General features: G+C 42.8%; 1 protein-coding gene across 5 annotated transcripts in view; it reads right to left on the minus strand.

Annotated features, from left to right (window-relative positions):
* The window catches only part of COL4A6 (collagen type IV alpha 6 chain), a 175,449-nt gene that overhangs the window by 94,701 nt on the left and 55,421 nt on the right, over nt 1-25,327 (minus strand). For all 5 annotated transcript variants that reach the window (XM_082208639.1, XM_082208636.1, XM_082208637.1 and 2 more), the window contains exon 4: nt 16,708-16,791. In XM_082208639.1, the coding sequence (XP_082064765.1) occupies nt 16,708-16,791 (84 nt within the window). The remainder of the gene's footprint in view (nt 1-16,707; nt 16,792-25,327) is intronic.

A 25,327-nucleotide genomic window follows, 5' to 3' on the forward strand; every position in this document is an offset into this window, starting at 1 on the left:
GCTCCTGGACTATCCAAGCCAGAGCATGAGCCCTTAGCTAACTCCTCTGGTTTACAGGACACATCTCATAGGTAGCTCTCAGCATCCCTATGCTCTATGAGCCAGTGGGTGCAGAATAGAGCTATGGCCCTTCATGCAACATATAGCTCCTGTTAGGCTTGCCCCCTCTAAGTGGCTATCAGATTGGCCACTTTATCATGCCTTAAAATGCTCACTCTTGGGAGAGTTCTTGCCAATCCTGGTTCCAGGGAGCTCTCCTGGGTTGGCCTAGGCAACTCACCATACTTGCCCCTGTTCTTCAAGGCCTAACAACTTAAATTGTGAGTGCCACAGACTCTTAACTGACTGCCCCCTCCTTTTCCTAAAACAGGACAGGATGACCTCCAGAGCCAGCTCCCTATGTCTCAAGGCTCAGCTCTGAAATATGTGGATAATTATTATTTTTTAAAACCTTGTGCCTTTAAGTATGCACAGAGTGTTTCATCAATGATCCTCCCACAATCTGGGCTTAAGGGAGTGCAGCTGACGTTCTGGTCCAGAGATAAGCAAAATAGAATTGGCAGTTTTCTCTCTCTCTGCTGAAGAAAAAGTGCACAGTCTGAGCCACACCTCTCCAGATTTCCAAGCGTGCAAGTTTACATTCCCCAATATGAGCACCTATTTGTGTGGCCTTGCGGTTCAGCTTGGGGTGGGGGGCAATGGCAGTAATTCTGTCAGCTCTCACCCATCCAGATTTGCAATGCCTTTCATAGCCTGATCAGCTTAAATTCAGGAAAACCACACCAACCACAGCACTTGTTAAGTAATCCAGCCCTGATGAAAAGCAGCCTCTTGCTTGGATATTTTTCCTCTCTCCCACAAACTCTATGGAAGGGAGAGAGGCTGGTGAAAAGTGGTTAAACAGCTGTTCTGGGGATTCTAAAGCCTTCACTTACACAAATCTACTGTTTATTATATGCCCATTCTGAGCCCAACTTCTTTTTTACGAATAAAATAAATATAAAAACTCTTAAAAAAATTCTTGGCAGGACTGCAGCAGCAAAGAAGTGAAAATCCCAGGATGAATTATTTCTCATAAGTGACGGCAACAGGAACGGGGTACAAAGTAAATTATTTATATGACAGAGTATTTTTAACATGGTCAAGCTGACCTGCACTGTGGAAAGGCAAGATCATCTGTGCCAAATAAACCCAAAGATCCACTGTGGCTTAGCACATCCCACAACCATTTCTCAAGATCAAGCCACACGAGAACTGTGGTTCAAAACTCTCCATCAGCTTAGAAGCAGAACACATCTTTTGCATACAGAAGGTCTCAGGTTCAATCACTGGCTACTCCAGTTAAAAGGGCCAGGAAGCAGGTGATGGAAAGACCCTCCTCTGCCTAAGACCCTAGAGCACTACTGCCAGTCAATACTGGTTTAAACCATCTCTCAACAATTAAAGTGCCCCTCAGAGACTGCTACCATCTTTGACAATTGGCTATGTCAGCATCTGAAGGGCAACAGTATAGTGACAGCTGGGTTGTATCCACTGCTAGTTCTACTCAGAGCAGACCCACTGAAATCAATGGACTTAACTAACTTAGAACCATTAATTGCAATGGGGCCGAGTAGCTGGTGACAACCCCTTGTCTGGCCATCAAGTAAGAAAGTTTCCTACATTCTAAATCATTGGTTCTCCACCTTTCTGCTTCACAGGGTTGTTTGGGAGAATGAGCAAGAGAAGTAGAGTAAACCATTTACCCTAGGTGCTAGATCCATCAGAGCATATAGTTGGAAAGAACTATATACCAGTTGGAAAGGATATGCGGTGCATGGTACAACTACTGCATCCCTGACAGATGATGGAACAGTTGTTGAAACTATAATCAGTGGACCCGTTAGGCAAATGGGACAACACTGCCCCACTAACTTCTGCCTGCCTTCTTATTTGCAACCAGTCCAGGGAATGAGACAGCTTTTCAGCTTCCTCTTTCTTAATCTCAGTGTTGCCTTGTGGGACTCGCCAGGGAGTAGGGATGGGGACTAAACTAGAGTTAGTTTGCTCTGCTTGTCATTGGCCCTGGCTCTAACTACTGTTGGCCTCTTTGCCTTCCACCTCACCAGTCCCGAGGTGCAGCGGTCTCTACACTCTAGACCCAGAGAGATGATGCCTCTTCAATGTCATGAGAATACACGACAGGGCATGGCACTCTAGAGGTCCTCCACTGAAAATCTTAATGTATGGGTAGATACGATATGGAGATAGGTGCTCCTTCAAGCTCCCCGGTACTAAGTGTGCACATGGGATGGGGGACCTGTACTCATATGTTGTCATACTCTAATTCCCATCAGCCCCAGTCAGTATGGACAAAGGTCAGGGATAATAGGAATTATAACCCAACGATAGTGTTTGTAGAGCCACAGGTTCCTCAGCCCTGGTCCACACAAAATAATCACAGCCTCAGCATCTTGGGACCAGTTTATTGGAAGGATCACCACCTACAACATATATCTACTGGATCCCAAGGTAATCATCAGTGGCCCATCTCCAGGTATCTGCTACCAACCCAGGTGTGACAGGCAGCTATTTGTGAAAGGACCTTCTTAGATCACAACCTGGTTATGGAATACCTCCCCAGAGAGGCTAGTCTGGCACCTTCTATGCACTCTTATTGGCACCAAGCAAATAACTTTTATCTTCTGAGGATTTTAAATGCTGAACTTGTAAATCCATTGATGTTTTATGTATGCTGTTTTGCTGTACAGTCATACCTCGGGTTGAATGTGCTTCATGTTGAGCGCATTTGAGTTGCGCTCCACGGCAACCCGGAAGTAAGGGAGCGAGTTACTTCCGGGTTTCGCCACTCGCACATGCACAGATGTTCAAAATGACGTCACACGCATGCGCAGAAGTGGCGAAAAGTGACACATGTGTGTGCAGACGTGCCGTCGCTAGTTACGTTTGCTTCTGGATGCAAAGGGGGCTCCAGAACGGATCCTGTTCACATCCCGAGGTACCACTGTATAGTTATCCAGAATGCTTCACAGAATGTTTCAGAATTTTTCTCAGCCCTACCTGGAAATGCTGAGGACTGAACGTGGGACCTTCTGCAAGCAAAGCAGATGCTCTAGCCACTAAGATACAGCCTTTCACTCCTAAGATGCTCTACCAATGAACTATGACACTTATCTAATGCTGATTTTTTTTTTCTGTTCTGTGGAAGGCACGTTTTGCAAATCCTCACCATGATCAACTCCCACCCAGAAACCTATGTCCCCACTGTGGAAGGATGTGTGGATCCAGAATTGGCCTCCACAGTCACTTAGGGACACACTGTTAAGACCATATTCATGGAAGACAATCTTACTTGGCTACGAGTGATCACCAAAGAAGAAGACCATTGTATTTTGATGTTTTACAAACAACAAAACTTCAAAATACAATAATAATCACAGAATAATAGTAAAAAAGAACAGTCTTATTGAATGATACAGAGATGCCATTAATGATAATAGATAACTGGGAGACATCCAGAACATGATCAGAGACATGAAGACCCAGGAACTGTGCAAGATCATAACAACTAAGGACAAAAAATTAATTTGGATAGTTAAGGTTATGCCAGTAATTACATCTGTTGTAGCTTGAATAAAGTCGTGTCAGATATGGTGATAACAGATGCATGAAAAATAATTAGATGTTCAAGACAGCGTTGCCTTGAGAGCAGATGTTACCAGCTACAGAACGTAAGCAGACAACTATTTAAAAACAAAACTCAAGAGTTAGTTTTAAAGCACACAGTATTATAACATCTGACCAGATAATCTCAGCCACACTGATGTATTTCTTGACATGTCCAAAAGCACTTGTAGTCATCTCATCTTGAGCTATCTCATTAGCCATCTTTCTTTGAAGATGGTTTTAAATAATTACATGGAATTTGGAGAACCAATAAACCTTTTTTAAAAAAAAACACTAGCTGATTTAAATGGAAAGTTTATGCCACATGATATATTTATCTGGATGAAAATCAAGGGTATTAAAGATGTTACTGTTTGGTTCTAAACTGGCTTTCTAAGAACATCATTGCCTCTCCTGAAAAACCTTTGCAACTAGATATGCCACCAGAAGGACACATTCAGAACACTTTTTTAAAATTCACTTTTGCTGTTCAAATAACTTAGTAAGGCACTCAAGAGCAGCTGCAGGAAACCCAAACCCTTCGCCCCAACAGCTTGTGATAAGCATCTTTGGCATCAAGATTCTGATTCTTTTCCTTCTGAAAATGATTGTCTGATTTGCCACTCACAAAATTCCATTTAAAAAAATAAATAAATGTATGCAGGTGGGGTGGGTGGGAACGCATGCACCAAATGGTGGCAAAATTAAAATGAACATCAAAACACCAGCTGGAAAGTCCACCTACACAACTTTAGACAAAAAACATAAATGTGCCAAAGAGTTTTAGGAACCGTAACTTAATTTTTTATTTGTATCTAAAATAATAAAAGTGACATTATAAAGTCAAGCAAGGTCATATATTGTTTAGCACAGATATGCTTTTCAGAGCTGTGATCAATTACATGGCAATTAATAAAGAAGAGCAATCTGGGTGAAAGTGTAGCACTAGCACAATAAACAGTGGCAGCTGCAGCAGTATCTCTTCCTTACAAAGTGGGAAGGATTATATCACATTTGGTTTGCTACTCTTTAAACCAGGTGCCACAAGACAAGACACTTATTTTTCTTGCAGGAGACTAACATGGCTATCCTTTTGGAATTTGTATTATTCTAAGTTTGGTTCAGGCTGAATGTTTGACAAAACAAGCTCTGTTCAGTGGGGTTGAGACATGCAAGGAAAATGTGGAAATGGGTATCCTTACAAAAACCATGAAAATACCTAAGTCCTCTCATTTCATCAATTTCAAACATGCATGTCATGCTTGATACTTAACAACATCACACTGGAGGAAACAGTCCAGGGCAACTTGGACCACCAAAGTCACTGACTCGAGTTGGAGTAGCTAACTTAGCCAAAAAACTCATCATAACTTAACCAAAGCAAGAAGTTACAAATGGACACCAAGATTCCCCCATGCCCCCCTGCTTGATAGACTACCTGGAGCAGGCACCCCCAAACTCGGCCCTTCAGATGTTTTTGGGACTACAACTCCCAGCATACCTAGCTAACAGGACCAGTGGTCAGGGATGATGGGAAATTTAGTCCCAAAACATCTGGAGGGCCGAGTTTGAGGATGCCTGACCTGGAGAGTAGAATAAAACTTTAAGCATCCATCTCGCCAATGCCAAAGGTCCAGGTTGTTTCCTCAGAGGTGAAGAAGAAGAAGAAGAAGAAGAAGAAGAAGAAGAAGGAGGAGGAGGAGGAGGAGGTGTTCCAGTAGAACAAGGGTGGGGAACACGTGGTTCTTCAGGTACTGTAGGACTTCACTTCCCATCCAGCCTTGCCATCATGGCCAGGGATAATGGGTGTTGTATTCAGCAAAATCCGGAGAGTTCCAGGTTCCCCATCCTTGCAGTAGAAGGAACAAGAAGGGACTGACATAGCTGTTTGGGAACAGCTCATGTGTAACAGCTCATGTGTATAAGTCATGATGGACCGAAGGCCAGGCCAAGCCTTTTCATAGAAGGCTGGGGGGAAACAAGTCTTCACATTGATCAAAGTTGGCTCTAGGTATAATCTACCTCTTGCCAGCCAGAAGTTAAAAAGAATAATCATTAGGTCCAAAATGGAAGTGGCAACTATCAGATCATGCCAAAGAAATGTTGCCAAGTTTGGACAATGTTCTTAGAGGCATACAGCTTCTCTTTGTTGACTTGTCCTTCTAACCTATTGATTCATTAATTTAAACAAATTGAAGCCATGTAATAGCATACAGGTTGTAACTCGTTAAATACACTGTTCTGCAATACGTTACTTGTGATTTTTCCTCTGGCATTTCCTTTCAGTGTTATGCAACATTAGCACACATTTACTAAACACACTTTGGAACGCATCTTAAAGACCTTTCCTGGCATTATTAGCATTATGAAAGCCATTGTTGTATCAGGATACGTTCCAGTCTGCTTCAAATCCACAATTTCTCTCTCTCTCTCTCTCCTCTTTGAAGAACGCTTTTGCCTTGCATCACAGATACAAACATTATTTATTTTCTAGAAAGATCCTTAGACAGACATCCTATTTGCTCCAAGCCAACTGGCACCACAATGAACTTGTTGGATTAACCATTTGACTATGAACTTAGCTTGGCTGCAGGCTTTTATGGCGGGTGAACTTCCTCACAGCCTAATTAGGTTTGCAGTTTCTGGCACTGAGGCTTGTTGGCGAAGCTTTTATTTCCTGGCTTTCAGCTTGACTTTTGCCCTTGTGGCTGTCTAAATGGATGGCTCTACACCCTTATTGCTTTTGATACTCTCTTCTGAGGACCTAACTTCAGAGGAAGGGCCTAACCCTACATTCGTATATACTTCTGCCTAGATTCTCCAGTAAAATTTATTTATGTCATAAAATTTATACATTGCTTGTTTGTAAAAAAACAACAACCTACAACACCCTTCACAGAGGTTTATAGAAGAATAAAACAAGAAAATTATCAGTATAAGCAGCTATCTAAAACCTTACAAAAAGAAAAAGATCAGAGATAACCTAAAAACCAATTAAAACACACACCAGCATTCTACAAATCTGTGTTGGCTTGTCTAAACAAAAATGTTTTTAGCAGGCACCAGTACAAGTACACTGAAGAGGCCTGTCAAATGTCAATCGGCAGGGAATTCCAAAGTGTAGGTACTGCCATACTAAAAGATTGGTTTCTTACAAATGCAGAACAGATATTATGTGGTACCTGCAGCAGTGATAGTTCTGCAGACTGAAGTGTTCAAGTGGGCATATATGGGGTAAGTTTATCTCAGGGAAGCTGGTCCCAAGTTGTTAAGCACTTTATGTATTTAACATATTTCCTTCCTTTTGCATCTTCCATTTACTCACTGATGGCACAGTGGGCTAGGAAGTTATCAGCAAGATTTCCAATAATGTTTCCAATAAGCCCTTCAAAAGCCCACAATTAGCTGTCTATCTCATTCAGCATTCCATTTCCTATTAACACAGATATCCGAGCAAGAAATAAAATTACAGACTTAAGTAAAATCTTTTTTAAAAAAACTTTCGAGGGAAAATAAAAGTACCGTAATGTCCTGTAAAGATAATCACTCAAAGTTATATAGTGGTACATCGGGTTAAGTACTTAATTCATTCCGGAGGTCCGTTCTTAACCTGAAACTGTTCTTAACCTGAAGCACCACTTTAGCTAATGGGGCCTCCTGCTGCTGCTGCGCTGCCGGAGCACAAATTCTGTTCTCATCCTGAAGCAAAGTTCTTAACCTGAGGTACTATTTCTGGGTTAGCTGAATCTGTAACCTGAAGCGTATGTAACCTGAAGCGTATGTAACCCTAGGTACCACTGTATAGTAGACCCACTGAAATCAATCAGCATGACTCTTGAGTAGAACTTCGCTAAATACCAAACCTGCAGTCCAGAATTTTATAAGCCATCCCAAATTTGACTGAAGGCAGGCTATCAATCCCAACAATTAATGATTTAATTGTTAATTGAATTAATCCACCAAATTGTTTCATTTTATTTTATTTTATTAATTCAATGACTCAATTAAACTGCCAGGTCAGGTGTGGCACAGGAATAGAATGGGAAGCGATTCCACAGCCTCAGTTTAATTTTGTTCAAACATTCAAAGTTCAACTAAATGCACAGACCTGGTTCAATTCTTACACCCTGACACATGTCCTCCAAGTGCCCCAATTTTCCAGGGACAGCCCCAGAATTACAAAAGTCACCCTGGCTTCTGATTTGATATTGGAATGTCCCTATTTACCCTGCCAGTGCTGCTACTGCCAAGCTCAAGGAGGAGGATGAGCCAGTGCTTGTCCTGAATTATGGTGGCAGCCGCAGCAGCTGTGAAGGATCAGCCCGTTGCCTCTCCATGGCTGCCACTGCTAGCCTCCTCCCTTGGGCAGCTTGTAGTGGCTGCTAGATGAGGAGGAGAGGCTACCACTGACAAGGCCCAGCACCGTATGACGTGTGGCTCTGAGGGGCAGGCAAAGGGCAGGGCTGCCCTGGGCAGAAAGAAAGCGGGAGCAGAGTGCAAGGAGTCTTCTTCTTCTTCTTCTTCTTCTTATTATTATTATTATTATTATTATTATTATTATTATTATCATTAACATTAACTGCTTTGTGTATCTATGTCTTGTCTTGCCCCTTTCTAAAATTTATTTATTGGTGTGTGCTTTTCTTTTTGTAAATCTACCAAAGAATAAAACAAAGTAAAATTGAGATTAAGGGGTTATTTCAGGACGCTGGAGGCCATGTGTGCTTTGTTCTGTTGGTGAAGTGGTAGTGGAGAGGCTCTGTGGGGGTGAGGGACAAAAATGGGTGGAGGAGTGAAAAATGTCCCATTTTCATCTGGGAAATGTTGGCAGGTATGCTAACACATCCAGTGTACACATAATTTTCAGACTACGATGGCTCATGTTATCTTTGAAAAGTTACTTATATGGGAAGGGAGGTATGGGTAGCTCGGTGGCAGAACTTTGCAAACAGAAGATCCAAGCATCTCAAGGTAGAGATGAAGATGTTCCCCATGTGGAACCCTGGAGATCCACTGTGATTCAGTAAAGAACAGTCTTTCTCAGCCTTGGGTCCACAAATGTTCTTGAACTACAGTTCCCATCATCCCTGACCACTGGCCATGCTGGCTAGGTAAGATGGGAGTTGTAGTCCAACAACATCTGGGGTTACAAGGTTGAGGAAGGCTGATATAGACAGTACTGAGATTGATGGCCCAATTGGTCTGCCTTAGTAAGATCTATTAATTTTTTGCATTTATATCCTGCCATTTTTCTCTAGGGAACTCAAGGGGGCACACACAGTTCTCCTCACTCTAATTTAATCCCCGCTACAAGCCTGAGAGGAAGGTTACACTGAGAGGCAGTGGCAAGGCCACCCAATGAGCTTCATGGTCAAGTGGGCATTTGAGCCCTGGTCTCCCAGGCTCCGCCCCCTATGTTCCTATGCGATTGACCAACATCCTACGCATCCACTATTGGATTTAGCATTTAGTTTTTAAAAGAAACTGCTTAGGGGACTGAACAGCAGGGCAGTACAAATGCCAAGTGCATGTTGAGTAAAGTGTTCTACTAACATCCTTTCCTCTCCAGCACAAGGCAATGCACATCTAATGCATTCCAATGCTTTGGTGTCCCTTCATTCTAGTGAGCTCATCTACGAGCAAGCAAAAAAAGAAAAGAAAAGAAAAGAAAAAGAAAAAGTAGTGCATGGTTCCTTAGCAAGACCACCACTCACAAGAAACAACAGGGTTTGCAGAGCAACAGATGTATTGCCAAATGTTCCAGAAGCAATTTGCAAGACGCCCTGGAACTGCTCCAAAGATCACAGTTTGCAAACCAGGCTTTGAGGCCATTTCAAAAGCAAGCACTTGAGATGTCCTCATTTAAGATGGGAAAGGTTTTAAAATTGGTTTCAGTACAGATAAGCCATGTGTATGCAGCTGTATGAACAGCACGGCCCCTTTTGCTAAAGTTATGGATTTTCATCTGGTTTCCCCCAACACCCGCAAGGTTTCGGAGTTTTTGCAGGGATGGGGACAGCTGCGTTTTATGTATAGTACTACAGAAAAAGGAGTGCAGCATGCTATGCTGGCTGCAAAGCACCAGAATGTGTTGTGAGCTGAACTCTAAGCTCCAATGGAATGGGAGCCAGGACTCAAACCAGGGATAAGAGCTAGCAGATCAAAAACTAGAGCTAGGAAAGATTATTGTTCCCTGAACAGGTAGCCCTGATAGCCCTTCCTATTGAGAAGACCCAGTTGCCAGCCTAGGAGGGCAGAATCATTACAGACAAGGGAGATGCTGTGTGACCTGTACCTTTGGTACGTTTACTGCACAGGTGCTTGGGTGGGGGTGGGGGTGGGCACAGAGCCATTTCTAGCCTGGCAGCTCCCATTTTTAGCCTGCCAGATGCAACTATGGCACACTTGGCTCCCATTTGAGGAATGTCTACATGGGAGTAGGCAGCCCTGTATCTGACTGTGGAGAACAGTGCAGCTGTCTCCAGAGGCAGCCCAAGGGCTCTCGCTGTTTCATTACAGGCACTGACAGCCAGGAAGATCAACAAATGGCCTGTTTCAAGAGTCATCCTGACCAAACACCCAGATGTTTGAGAGCAAGATATGACCAGCAGCGCCTGGTCCTTGAGATGTCTTGGCAAACATGCTCTCCAGGCTTGCAGAACTCTCACCACAACCTACACGTACACGGATCCTGTCTTGATTGCACAACTGCAATGGGGTAGGGTAGCAGCTGCAATGTACAATTTTTATTTCACCACTATAGGCACGCACACATATCCAGCTAATGGCTGGGACTCCTTGTACTGAGTGGGAGAGGGAGGAAATGTACACTAATTGCTTAATGCCCCATTTGGCAGCAGTGAGCGTTTTTGGAAATTAGAAAAAAAAGGTCTTGGTGGTTGTTAATAAAAACAACATTGGCATAGCAAGTTTGTTTGACTTACTATTACCTCATTTTCACCTGAAATTTTGCCAAATGCATGTTGAATAACAGCTAACAGATGGTCGGGACTTCTTTACTTTGAAGATAATTGTAACCCCCAAGTAAAACAACAGTATTACTCTCTCTCCCCCACCCCACTTTTATGTTTACCCATTGGGAGAAAAATATATCATGATTCTTTTATTGGCTAGACTTAAATCTCTCTGACAAACACTAACATTTGCTATGGATTAGAAGATGTGCATTATCAGAAAAGGTTATCTTATTGGGTTCTTTTTTTTTTACAATGCAATTTCCTAAAAGATTTTTTTTTTTTAATGCAGCAACATTGACTGTGTTCAGACAATCATATATTGACTCAGTAACCTGAGACCTGAATAAGCCTTTTGCCCACAGACGCAGACCCTTTGCATGAGCAACAAAGAAACAAATTGAGATGTCTTCAGTTAACAATAGTTTCCTGGTTCATCCAAGAAACTGTGGTTACCAGCTTTGGAACAAGCCAGGATATTAAACCATTGTTTGAATTTGGTTTAATATCCCGGCTTTTTTCTAAAGCTGGTAACCAAAGCTTTGTGGCTTGATTAAAAATGAGAAACTGAGTAACTAGAGGCTTCCTGACCTAACTGCATCTCCCATGAAGAGAAGAGCAATGGGGTTCCATGCATAGAAGATGGGACCTACTTTTGAGAGTCCCAATACCTATTCTTGAAAAGCAACCGAAGGGAGGTAGAGGACAAATGAATTAGGGGGAAATGAAGTTCAAAACCAGAAAAGCAGTTAAGGGAACAGGCAGGAAAACAGTTTTGGGGGGATTCTGGGGTGAAGGAAAGGGGGGCAATGAAGCAAACAGATTAGGCTTGGAGAAGCAGCTGCACAGCTGCACAACAGTCAGTTTGTAAGCTGACAGGTGGCTTTATTTGGTGACTCAGATAGCTGGACCCAGGCACCTTACTCCACTGAGATGGGTCTTAGAGGATTGGCTCCATGTTTGCTGCACTGCAGTGCCCTCATGCAATATTGCGGGTATTACACCTCAGCAGAGCAGCTGGTGCAGGTGAGCAGAGGAATAAATGGGCCTAGCTGGCTGCATCAGAGGTTCTAAGCCAGGGGTGGGGAACCTCCAGCCCGCACCTGACACAGGTTTCAGTTTGGCCAAGAGGACATTTTCCCCACACCTGATGTCCCCACACCTGATGTCATGTGTAAGAGTGCAGCTGCAAAGGAACAACTGGCAGTCTGGGAATTCTCCAGCACAACCAAGAGGATGCATTGCCAATGCTGATTGGTACTTAAAGTGTACCTTCAAAGGGGTTCACTTTCAGCAGTCCCCTTGTGAGTTTATCGCTGTCACATGGCATTACAATGATGGCAGATGACTGGCAGATGGGTGGTAAAAATGACCTGGAAGGGGTGGGGGAGGTTGGGGTCTGGCCTATTTATCAGATCAAGTTCTGAACCCCTGTTCTAGGCTTTGGGAGAAGCTCCTGGTATGCATTTGGATCTTGTTCAAATGCCTGCTAAATGCCAGCCAGTTACAGAGAGCATGCTGCTCCTCTGTTAAAACAACCTCACTGGCTACTGGTCTGTTTGGGGGCACAATTCCAAGTTATGGTTATGACCTATAAAGACCTCTATGGTTTGGCCCCAGGCCTGAAAAATCACATCTCCCTCCTAGGTGCTAAGGGTTAACATCTTCTTTCAATCCTATCAACATCAGTGACACAGTTCAGTAGTAACTGCTGGGGCTGCTCCCATATCATGGAATTCGATCCCCAAAACAGGTAAACTGGCTCCCTCTTTGTTATCCTTCTGCCAGCAGGCTAACTCCTTTCTATTTCAACATGTCTTTGGAAGCTAAGGTGCAGATGATATTGATTACTGGGCAAACTGAATTTTAATTGCTGGTTCTAAATGTGTTATGATGTATTTTAATAATTGTTTTTAACTAGTCTCCCCCATTACTTTGTATTATATAACAATGTTTTCAAACATATGATCCCAGCTGGGAAAAAGGTGGGATATAAAATAATAATAATAATAATAATAATAATAATAATAATAATAATAATAATAATACAGCTGTAAATAACTAAATTAAAACATATCCTTAGATTTGAAATATGAAGTGTTCCATATGTGCATATTATGGAGCAAAGAACAACACAACATGCCATGGAACATGCAGTTTTAGGAATAGCATTAAAATTCAGAAAAGCTAATAACTGGATACAACAAAGATCAAAAGATACAGATGTAATAGAAAACTATGTGAAGTTAAAATGGTTATATGCAGGATATGTGGCAAGAAATGACTCAGGCTGATAGAATAAAGCAATGTTCGCATGGAGACCCTACAATTTCAAAAGACAGAGGGCATGACCACCCATGTGATGGGTGGATGATCTACAACTAATGTGAATATGGAAAAGAAACAGAGCATGCGAGAGGGAACTTGAACAAGGCATCTATCCAATGATGGACATGAAATGCTGAAGAAGAAAAAAAACAAATGTACCAACAAAGGGGTGTGAAGCAAGTGTGCATGCTGACAGTAGGGCTACGGCCAGGCTGTGGGGGCCCACCCCCCTAATGCATTTTTTCAATATTGGGTTACGGTCACCTGACACCCCCCTCCCTTATGGCTGATTTAAAAAGATCATTCAGAAGCCACACAGGCTCTCTCCTCCTGGCAGAAGATAAGAGGACATAACCCACCTCGTTACAAACTGTTCAGTTCCTGAGAAAATGTTGCATTGCCAAAGACAGAGAAAAAATTAAAGCGAAGTTCGCATGACCTGTACTTTTTGGGGCTGGGATAGGATGTGAGAGGACCATATAGAACATTTCCAGTGATGTTTAGAGAAGTTATCTTCCCAGATAAGAGAGCAGGCCTCAGGAGATTGGGTATGGGAGAAGGAAGGGCAGGGGGAGGTGAGGGGCTGCTCCAAGCTGTGCAAGCATTGAAAAATACATGACAGAACACAGAGCACCATGCAGGATGCATCGCCAGCTGTGTGGGTGAGCCTGTGCAAAGCCCCTTCCGTTCCTTAATGGCCAAAAAAGAGCAGAGTCAGGGGGAAACCTTCCCACTTCCTCCTCCGCAAGGCTTGTCTGGTAATACGCTCACCAACTGCTTGAAGAAGAAGTGGGGGCGAAAACAGCAACAGCTCAGGGGCTAAGCTCGCCTAAGGCTACAGGTCAAAGAGCGAATGGCAACCAGGTGGAAAATCTGCAACATTCCTTTTGCAGCTTCTGCTGATTGTTTCTTTCAGAGCACAGCTTTAATTAAGCTATCTGGTTCTCATCTACAAGCACCTTTCACACACAGGGAGAGTTTCTGGAATTTCCCACTGCACCAAATTCAAACCCTATCATCGGCTACAGCAGGGGCAGGAAACCTGTGGAACTCCAGATGCTGTTGCGCACCCCCCCACTCCCATCAGTCCCAACCATTGCATACACCAACATCTGGAGGCTCCCAGGTGCCCACCCTTGGCCCAGTAAGAAGAACCAAGTGGTCCTATGGGCTTTATTCCCAATTTCTTTACCATGCTGGTTAATTCTTTGGACAATTCCACCCACACAAATGCAGAGCATTAGCAATGGTGAAAGAATGGGATTTCAACCTACACTTCTGGGTGGAGCTTCTAATCTGCATTAATGGCAGTATTATCATTATCATTATTATTTATTAAATTTTTATACTGCCCTTCATCCAATGCTAGTTCTACTTACAGTAGACCCAATGAAGTTAATGGACATGACAAACTTAGGTCCATTGACTTCAGTGGGTCTGCTCTTAGTTGGATGCTCTGCACTTGCAAGGAATCGATCCTTCAGTGTGGCAGCACCTACACTTTGGAACTTCCTGCCCACTGATGTTAGGCAGGCACCTTTACTATATTGTTTCTGAAGCCTGCAAAAAACTTTTCCATTATGCAACCCTCATGTTAATATGTCACTTTATTACATACACTCATATATGGCTTTAATGTTCGGTCTTATTGGTGTTATTAATGAATATTTTATACTGTTTTTTCTAAACCACGTAGAGGTTTTTGTCAATTAAAAATATTTTTTTGTCAAATTAAAATAAAACAATCATACAGTGCAGTTAATCTAAACTGGAAGAAAAGTTTCTGAACTTTTCCTTGGGGCCACACTGGAGAAGGCAGGCAGGAGGGCATTGAAGTATGAGGCTCACTGCATCTCTGTTGTTATGCTAAACTATGGTTTCAGTGATACCTGAACTGAGCTAATTGCATGCTTCCATGCTGCTATAAAAGTCCCCTCCAATTCTTGTTTATGGGAGCTGGAATTTCTAGGGAAGGGTGTTGCTCCCCACCATGTCACCCCCAAAATTTTAAAGCAATGACTAGACCTAATAGTTTAGAACCCACAAGAAATAAAAGTAAAAGTTCATCCAAGTTCCCAGGTCAGTTGTGAAAACAAATCAAAATCTTTGTGACATCTTCACAAAGGATAAAACCAAGAGTTTGAACTGCAAGGTCAACAGCGATGCGTCCAGTTCAAACAATCCAGCTGAACCCAAGCAATGGAAAGAGACAGGATGATGACACCCAGTACATCCGTCAATGATTACATCATTCGTCAGAAGTATTGTTCAAGGAGATGGACGTGATTTGGACCAAAGGAGAAAGGGTCTATTACAGCCTGCCCCAACCAGCTATTTTGGATTGCAACACCCATCAGCACCAGCCAGCACAGCTGCACAATGCTGGAGCTGATGGGATCATGGCCATGCTGGCTGCGGCTGATGGGAGTTGCAGTCCAAAACATCTGGAAGGCACCAGATTCTGGAAGACTAGAAAGTAGCATGTTGCAAACACCAGGTGTGCATGTTAAACTAGAACAAGTGAGATCCACACACTGGGTACAAGAAGGAACCACTACTCTTGTCGACAAAGAAGGGTTTAGCTGTATGCAAGCAATCTTTTGCCATGACGCAGCATTTAAAATACCCAATCTTCCAACTTTCAGTCCAAAGTGGATCAAAAAAGAAAAAGGAAAAAAAGAGTCCTATTAGCCACTAAACTCCATATATAAACTAGGCCTGAACTAGATTTCCAGGAACATGTACAAAGAGGCCTACACTATTTTAAACAGCCATGGTTTCCCCAAAAGAATCCTGGGAACTATGGTTTGTTGAAGTTTAATGAGAGTTATTAAAGGTAAGGGGACCCCTGACGATTAGGTCCAGTCATGACCGACTCTAGGGTTGCGGCGCTCATCTCGCTTTATTGGCCGAGGGAGCTGGTGTACAGCTTCTGGGTCATGTGGTCAGCATGACTAAGCCGCTTCTGGAGAACCAGAGCAGCACACGGAGATGCTGTTTACCTTCCCGCTGGAGCGGTACCTATTGATCTACTTGCACTTTGACGTGCTTTCAAACTGCTAGGTTGGCAGGAGCTGGGACCGAGCAACGGGAGCTCACCCCGTTGCAGGGATTCGAACCGCCGACCTTCTGATCGGCAAGTCCTAGGCTCTGTGCCACCCGCCCCTCACACAACTAGAGTTCGCAGAGTTCCCAGGTAAGAGGGCTTGACTGTTAAGCCACTCTGTCTGGGTGTTGAGGTTCTCCTAACAACTCTCAGCACCCCTTAACAAGCTACAATTTCCAAGATTATTTTGGGGGAAGTTATGACTGTCTGAACGTGGTTTGCAACTGTTTTAAATGTATCAAGTGATTGGGGCCAGAGGGAGAAATAAGAAGAGCAATGGCCCTTCAAATGTGACATCGAAGCTCACAGAGCCAGGGACTTTGTAATAATACTGTTCTTTTGATGTCCATACACAGGAATCTACTGTATTTTGTTTTCCAGTTAACTGGCTGGCGCTGCTGCAGCTTTGGTGCAGAGATTGTAAGGTTTAAGTCTTCTATGTGAGATTTCAAAGTTTTGGCTGGGCCTGGTGTTCTCCTGCAGCTGTTCTTCCTCACTCTCCTCGCCTTATGAATCCACTGGACAGGGTCTTAAGCATATTAGCTCTGTTTTCTTTGAGAGAAAAGACAGCTGTGATAAGAAACTTGGGCACTGTTTCCCTTCACCAAAAAGAAGAAGAAAGAGTCAACTTACCCGACCACCTTTCTCTGGAAAGCACTGGCAGCCTGTACTGCAGTCTCGACCCCCACAAGGTCCATTATAAAATTTCTTCCCGCCCTGTATGGAAAAGGATAAAAAATAATAATTAGCTAACATTTTCCCTTCCAATTTTTTCTTCAGTTATGCAGCACCTAAGAAATGGTTTGTTTCATTACCATTCTGACATGTTTGCAATGTGCCTGAAAATTCATTGGATCGCAAATATATCAACTTGTACCTTTAAAGAAAACACTAGTTCAAACTGTGAGAAACAGAAAGATATGAAGGTTCCTGACTTTAAAGAGTCGAAAAGATTTTTTTATACCGCATACAAATTCCTCCCCCCAAATAATAAGTAAATCACAGAACACTTATTGCAGCAATGTACACCCACAGCCCTAAAATCCTGCTGACATAAATAAAACCACTCACAGCAGGACACAGTGCCCTAAAACACTAAAGCCCAAAGATGTAGAATTTCAATACAAGCAACCCCCCATCGGTGGAGTGCGTGTAAGCCTGCCCTTTCCCCGCCCTTTTCTGGTGCCGAACATGGCGCATGCATGCATGGTTGGGCATGCATCATACACACACAAATTGAGAGTCGTCTGCATACACTTTACAGTAAGTCATTGTGGTGATAATCATGATTTCATGCTAAGCCACACTATGCTTTCTACCAGGGATAACCATTGTGGGGACCACCAGGTGTTGAACTATGACTCCCATCAATGTACAAAACTAGTTCAAATATATGTTGGAAGTGTAAGGAAAAGGAGGGGACATTTTATCATATGTAGTGGGATTGTAAAGTAATAAAAAAAATTGGGAAATGATATACAACAAATTGAAGAAAATGTTCCATTTAACATTTGTTAAAAAGCGTTTTTGTTACAGATTGTAGGGAAAGATCTGCCAAAAAAGCTGAAAAACATCTTCATGTATGTGACAATGGCCGCGAGAGTTTTAATAGCACAAGGATGGAAGACTGAAGAAACCCCAACTAAAGAATCATGGCAAGAAAAATTGATGGATTATGCAGAACGGGCAAAACTGACATATAAGCAACGGAACAAGGATAACTGTGACTTTAAAGATGAGTGGGAACCCTGTACAAAGTATTTGAAGACGCAACAAAGCGAACTGGACTCCTTGGCTGGCTTTGAATAAACATTCACAAACTTTTTATTGATAAATAATCAGCTAAATAGTTTGAGGATCTATACAACTTTGTAACATGCAGAAAACAGCATTCACAGTGAAACCAAAGACTGGAACTGAGGGAAGCCGGGGGGGTGGGGGTGGGCTTTGTGTGGGAGCGTGGGGGGAGGGAGGAAAAAACAGGGGGCTGGATCTGGCCCAATCGCCTTCTAAATCCGGCCCGCGGACGGTCCGGGAATCAGTGTGTTTTTACATGAGTAGAATGTGTCCTTTTATTTAAAATGCCTCTCTGGGTTATTTGTGGGGCATAGGAATTCATTTTCAAAATATAGTCTGGTCCCCCACAAGGTCTGAGGGACAGTGGACTGGCCCCCTGCTGAAAAAGTTTGCTGACCCCTGGTGTGGAGGATTGCCCTGTAAATTGAAACTAGTATACTGTACTGAAATCTTAACATTTGATGTTAAAGGTTGGGAACACTTGAATTGGTTTTATTATGAGTGCTATGCATGGATATTTGGCAGTGCACTTGTACACCAGTTCGTTAAAAAAGGGGGAGGGGGAGAATCCCCTGTGATCATATTGTTTGAATGCGTTTTTGTGCAACATTTATTCTAGCTTTTACATACATCAACTGTTGGTTTGGGAAACATTTCTTCTTTTTGGAAGCTCCAAGCTTTTAGCAGGCTTAGAGCCAGCTCTGTCATTGGGCAGAGTGAGACAGATTCAGGTGGTAGATGCTAAGGGGCAGATGCTAAGGGGCATAAAGTTGACAGAGCTATGTGTGATATGCAATCTGCATTGTACCCCCATGCAAAGCTGGTATCATGGGAGAAAGCTTCAAGTGACAATACAGTTGGCTTTTGGTGCACAGAACGGAGGAGTTACAATCTTGTCCTTGGCCTCATGCAGGAAAATGGCTTGAGCAAGGAAAGAAATCAAAGCAGTTTTCTTTGGAAATGTGTTTATTTGCCCAAGCTGTTCCCCGAATGACAAAATCTGATTTTAGCCACAGAGTGTTTTGTAGGTTATTTTCTATTTGATAGCATGATGTCACTTATACCCTTTTACCTACTTGATCTGGTTTTGTTTCTTGTGATTTTCTCTTGTTTCTGTCTTTGTATGTGCTGTTAGTTTGTCAAACTTTATTGTGTGCCACCTTGGAAATTGTATTTAAAATATTAGAAAGCAGGTTATAAATCTTTATTCATTTCAAAGACCAGAAGCTTCCAGTGTCTGCTGAAAGGGCATGGAGAGGGTCTACGGGCTCAGATTGCACAGATTCACTAACCTAATTTGCTGCTGCCATTCCAGAGCAGCTTATTTTGCATATACATATTTCATAAATATCTGAATCCACTCACAAATATCTTCGTTGGTCAATTGATTCCAAACCAGTGTGGAGCAGGCCCAAATCAAGTGTTTCCACTGAAAACATATTAATGATCAGGAAAAGTGTGGAAGGGAAGTCATATGGTATATCTATACATGCTGCATTTAGTAGGAAGTTGTAAGTAGAACAGGGGGATGGGAGGGGGTTAAATATGCTCTCTGTTCCTGTTTTAGAAAATGCAAATAAAAATTAAAAAGGGGGGACAGATTAATGATCCCTGTAAAATGTTATATTCACACCCCACTTCTAAGTTTCCTTTCCTTTCCCTGCACCAAGAGGTCATTCCGCTCACTTGTGAATGAAAGAAACCTGAGAAGGGGGAGGAAGCACGCTGGAGCCAGTTGGCGGAAGACCAGGTGTTACATGTCACACAAGTTATTTTATTTACGGGAAGGAGCCGACATCAGACACTCCCAAATTACTTAAATAGCAAACGGCCCTGCACTTAATAATAATGTGGTCGACTTTCAAAGTCTGCTCTTGGCTTTCTAGAATGGATCCCGATTTTGGGGAGAAAACCAAATGTATGCATGGTAAATCCAGAAGAACGTTCCAGGCATCACTGCACTCCTTTAAATCTTTTTATAAAATGCATTCTACTCTGAGGCATCTGCGCTTTGTGTGTGCAAGTGGTTAAGCGTATTTCGGTAGGCAACAGTTCCAACCGTTCAACCACATTGCATTTCATCATTCAAAATAGATGACAGCTATTCTTAGGGCTTCTAGTGTGGGCTGTCCTTTGACCGTGATTAAGGCTGTTATCTGATACATAGCTGTCTGAGCACAAGCCCCATTGAACTGAATGAGATTTACTTCTGAGTGGACATGTGTTAAGATTGCACTGTAAGGGGATGGGCTGCAGAATTTGAACTCCCTGCCAATAACAAATCCTCCATGCTTTCCTTCTACTGGCTTTAACTATGGTGTGACTCTGGTTAAAAACCCAGAGTGACACCTAATTAATACTAACCATACAAAGGTCAGTGTTTGCTGCAGCTGATGGGAGTTACAGCCTCAAACATCTGAAGGTACCAAATTTGTGAAGGCTGCTTAGAAAGACAAGGTGCTACAGAAATCAGGGCAATATTTACAGAGGCAAGCACTATAGGATACGTTCTTGTGTGAATGCAATTTGAAAAACAGTGGACAGTTTTAAGTTTAGCATGCTTTCCTTTTTTTGCACTGATGATGTACCAAAACCTTCAGGAAAAACAGGAACTTATCCTCTTTTTGGGGAGGGGTGCACTGTAGAGATTGCCTCAGTCTTCAGGTCCAAAGATGAGGCAGCCCCATTCAACAATTTGATTATCATCTTGACCAAATATATTATGGGTCTGTGGTTTCTGAACAAGATGAAACCACAATCCTTAGACCTAGTGAACTTGATTGGTCAAGTTTTCATGGGTCTTCTACCCCCCGCCCCAATCTTAGCTTATATGTGTATTTCTATGTAGCATTGTATGACATGAGAAGAGGAGGAGGAGAAAATAAACAAATAATTCAAGTGCTACATCAGGGAGAAACTGCATGAAAAGATACTCCTGAAATTATGATTCAGATGCATCTCTGTCAAATTTCAAAGGTCAAAATTGGACCTGGTATTAAATGTGCCCATTTTCATACATGTATCACTTTAATAAGGGCATCTGGTGGTGATGGTGGGTATTTCAGTGTGAGGTGAGGGGAGGAGGCTCTTATTGTTGTCGCACAGGCCTTTCCTATGATGGTCTCCCGCTTATGGAACACCCTCCCCCTGGAAGCGCAGTTGATGCTGACTCTTTTTGTTATGTCAAAACCTAGTATTTAAATATTTGTTTCAATTCCCTCACAAACCCTGCCCCCTTGAAGGAAGGGCAACAGAAAGAAGAATTTATTTGGGTCATTGATGGTAAAAACAACAGAGTTCAGATGTTCCCTTACCATGCAGATTTACCCTAATTCTTTTAGACATATAAAATTAATGATCTGCCTTTCGGGGGAACTTGTACATTGCATGTCTCCAGATGGATGGAGGATCCATAATGCTTTTGTGCCATGTTTATTTCTTAAGCTAGGGACTTAAGATGCCCAACATTCACCATCCATGTCAACTCATGGATGTCCTGATTCATATTGGTGTAGTCCTATTGGTCCTGTTATTTCTTTTTTTGTTTGTGCAGTATATGGTATGATGTAACTCCCTACTACTACACTTTGGGGTTGCTAACAATGGTCATTATGTTACAATAAAAAACAAGAAGTTGAGCATTTATTTGATACTAAAATCAAGCTCCTATGCGCAACAAAGTCATGAATAAATGGTGCAGTGCTTTGGAGTTGCTTCACCAGTAATTTCAGTGTGTAGGGAAGGAACTCATAGGATCAAATGCTGCTGGAAGAATGAGGATGATAACCAACTCTCTGGACCAGCCGCTATTGTAGTCTAATTATCAGTAGATTTCCAATGCAAAAGGTGTGCTTCTTATACTCCCTTCATTGAGGAGCTGTCACTCGAATGGACTAGGGTCTCCCTGAAAACTTTCATGTCCCCCAGTTGATGTAATCTTCCCCACCCCACCAATTCATGACCCACAAAGGAAAGTCCTTGTGTTTTTCCTTCTGATGATGCCTTCTTGAAATGCTGTTATTGCAAGTTTATCATGATGTTAATACCATTCTTCAGGGTTTAACTCCTTTCCCACGCAGTCTGGGAGTTGCACTGTATCATGTGGAGGGGGGGGGATGTATTTTGTCTTTATTGCACACAGTTAAATAGATGCAAATAAACCCAAAGCACCACACAGCACACTTCGCACACTGCAGCTGCTAAGGTACAGTTTGAACTGTAATCACATATTATTGGACAATTATGTTTTGTGAATATCTCTTCAATCAGGAAAAACAAACACTGTCTTGGCTTTTAAATCTGCAGTGGACAGCCCTATTACAGGGTATGGAGTCAGTTGTTTGAGGAACTGTGTGGCCAGATTAGCCTAGCCTGCTTAGTGCACTGTCACCGGCTCTGTTCTTAGATCTGTTGGGGATAAATAGTGCTTATTTGTGGGTGGACTGCTTTCCTAGACAGTCAGAACCTGCATACATTATGTAGCAGCATCAGAAGGACAATCACTTTAAGAACTCGTGCTTAAACTTGCCTCTTCCCTCCCATTCCTTTTTCCTCACGTGCCATGTCTTTTTAGAGTGTAAGCCTGACTGCAGGGGCCATCTTACTACTGATTTTTGCAAGCTAATTTAGGAGTCTTCTTTGGTCAAAGGGCAGGGTATCGAAGCTTTAAATAAAGAAGTAAATAAATGAACAGGCAGTAATCTTCGGAATGAGAACAGGGGTGCTAAAACTGTGTCCCTCTTTTGATCTGTGAATTGTTGCAAGGCATGTGAACAAGGCAGACCCTCCTATCTTGAAAAACATGAGCGAAAGTGTTTTCAACAGGGATCTTTCTAAATTGTTATAGATTCAGAGGCAACATTACTCTGGATACCAGTCACTGGAAAACAACACTATTGTCCAAATGTCCTGCTTATGGGCTTCTCAGCTTCTTATGGTTGGCTGCTGTGAAAAAATGAAGATGCTGGATTGGGTGTCCTTTGGCCGGATTTAGCAGGACTCATCTTACGTTCTCATGTCCAAAAGCAACTCCTAGGGTGGAAAAGCATTGTGTTGAAACTGGCCTTGTGAGCGGTTTATATTTTTGCCTCTTCAGGGACAAGCTTGTTTAGAACAGGCAGTTCCGTGGCAACTCTGGGTGGAAGTCATGTAGTTAATTTAGCATTAGATACTCCTAGAACTCTGGACCGTCTGCTGAGTCACTAGCCCCAGACAATCTCCGCCACCATCGCTTGTAGGAGCACAGGGAGACCTGCCAGCCCAATCAAGTCTGAAAACATTTACTTCTCTCACTTAGCTTTGTATTTATTATGGCAGAAAAGCAAAGTTGTATGCTTTGTTTCACACAATCTCCCCACCCTCCACCCCAGTTCCACATTTTGGGCAAATTCACACCTCTTCCCTTGGGTCAGGTAGAGATCTTTTAGAAATGTGTTCAACCACAAAATGTGCTTGGCCAGTGCATTATTTATTAACAACAAATATCAACAGCAAATGATTACATCCAAATTGCATTCACAACCCTTCCTTCCTCCACTGAGGTCAGGATGGTGAGTACAAAAGCAAGTCACCCCCCCCCCGGCCATGATTTTCTTTACAACAACCCTGCAGCGTAGGTTAGGCTGACAGCGTGCGACTGGTGATATTCATGATTAACTGGAGGCATGTACTCTTTCTTGATCTTCTTGGCTGGCTCCGCAGCTGCTACAGCACATTGGCTTGCATGAGGATGACAAGAAGAATATACAGAGATTTTGAGCTCAGAATGGGATAAAATACTTTGCACATCCGCAGCTCCCCCACCCCCTATAAGCAGTTTACCTTGTCTTGTGACAAGAGAACACAAAATGACATAGGAACTTAGGAAGCTGCCCTATGCCTCATCCACTTAGTCCTGTATTTTTAGGAGCTCTCTCGAGTTTCAGGTGGCAAGCCCTTCCTACCTGGGCACATCAGAGATTGAACCTAGGACTTTCTCCAAGCAAAGTGTGAGCGATGATCTATAGTGCATAGCTACAGCTTTGCCTGGATAAAGTCCTAGGTAGCCAGGATTTGTGGTTTTTTTGGGGGGGGAGATTTATGTTGGGGGAAAGAACTGAGCCATCTGAGACACGATTGGTCAGTTAGCTAAGTATTTTTATTTGTTTACTTGATGGGGGATCAGCTGCCCCCTATGCCCAGGTATGTGTGTGGGGTGTGTGAGAATGACAGTTTATGGGTATCTTTCTTTCAACCACATTTATTTCGTAAAATTTATACACCGTTGAATTGTAAAAGCAATCTCAAAGTGTTTTACAAAGAGAACAAGGCAATAAAATTATCACTATAGCCAACCCTTTAAAACACTAAAAAACAAGAAAACCAAAGTCAGAAACACAATTAAAAAACAGGTTAAAACATGCTTCAACATTCTACATGCCCATATGAGAGCAACCCTTTACTCCTCTGAGTTCCTACTCCCTTGCCGCAGATGCAGCTGCCCCTTCCCTTCTTATGTTCCTCTGTGCCGGATCTGCAGGGCCACCCAGAGGGATTTGCTGCTCCGTCTTTTTTCCTACCATTGCTGCTTGCTCAATTAAAGAGGGCAGGCGAACTAGCAGCAGCCGGGCCTGGTGGCTCTGTGGGTTGGCAGTGGACCTCTTACGAGGCAGGGTCCTTGTCAGGTACACAAATGCTAGCCCCACTCTATATGCCCCACGGATCAAGTCCAATCCCAGGCATCCTAAGAAAGCTCTCGTAAAGTCCACTCTTTGAAATCCTAGAAAGCTGCTACCAAAGAGTGTAGGCAAGATGAGCTAATGGTTTGGCTCAGTAAAAGACCATTTCCAGTGTCCACTCAAGGGTTTCTAGCTAGTGTGGAGCACACACCTGACTTTTTCATTCCAAGGCAGAGATTTATCAATATCCAGTTTCCAGACCTATGGTAATCAACATGATTTAAGTGGCAATCCCCCCAGTGCTCCATTCCTAGTGTGGTTTACCAATCAATTCCTCTTCCCAGGGAATTTTGGGAACTGTCATTCTGTGCAAGGAACAGGGGGCCTTCCTAACAACTCACAGCACCCTTAACAAACTACAGTCCCCAGAATTCTTTGGGAGAAGCCAGGGCTGTTTAAAGTGGCATCATAGTGCTTTAAATCCATGCTGCAGTTGGCATTTCCTGTATGTGTGATACATATATGTACACATGACTATTACTTTCCAATGGCCAGTATAGACAATACTCAGCTAGATGAGCTAATGGTCTGACTAAGGCAGCTTCTGGTACTTCTGTTTTGGACAACAAAACCCAGTATGATGCCCAGCTCCTCTGAAGTCTAAGCTGGCTTCACCCTACCAGTCTGCATGAGCTGCAAGGGACAGAACAAAGCAGCTATTCTTGTAAAATGGGCAGAAGCAGCCCTTCAGAACAAAGATATTCTCTGCCTTTGGCAATACACCATCACCTTTTTAATAA

Source organism: Podarcis vaucheri (genome assembly GCF_965113315.1).
Source record: "Podarcis vaucheri genome assembly, chromosome: Z".
Taxonomy (NCBI): Eukaryota; Metazoa; Chordata; class Lepidosauria; order Squamata; family Lacertidae; genus Podarcis; species Podarcis vaucheri.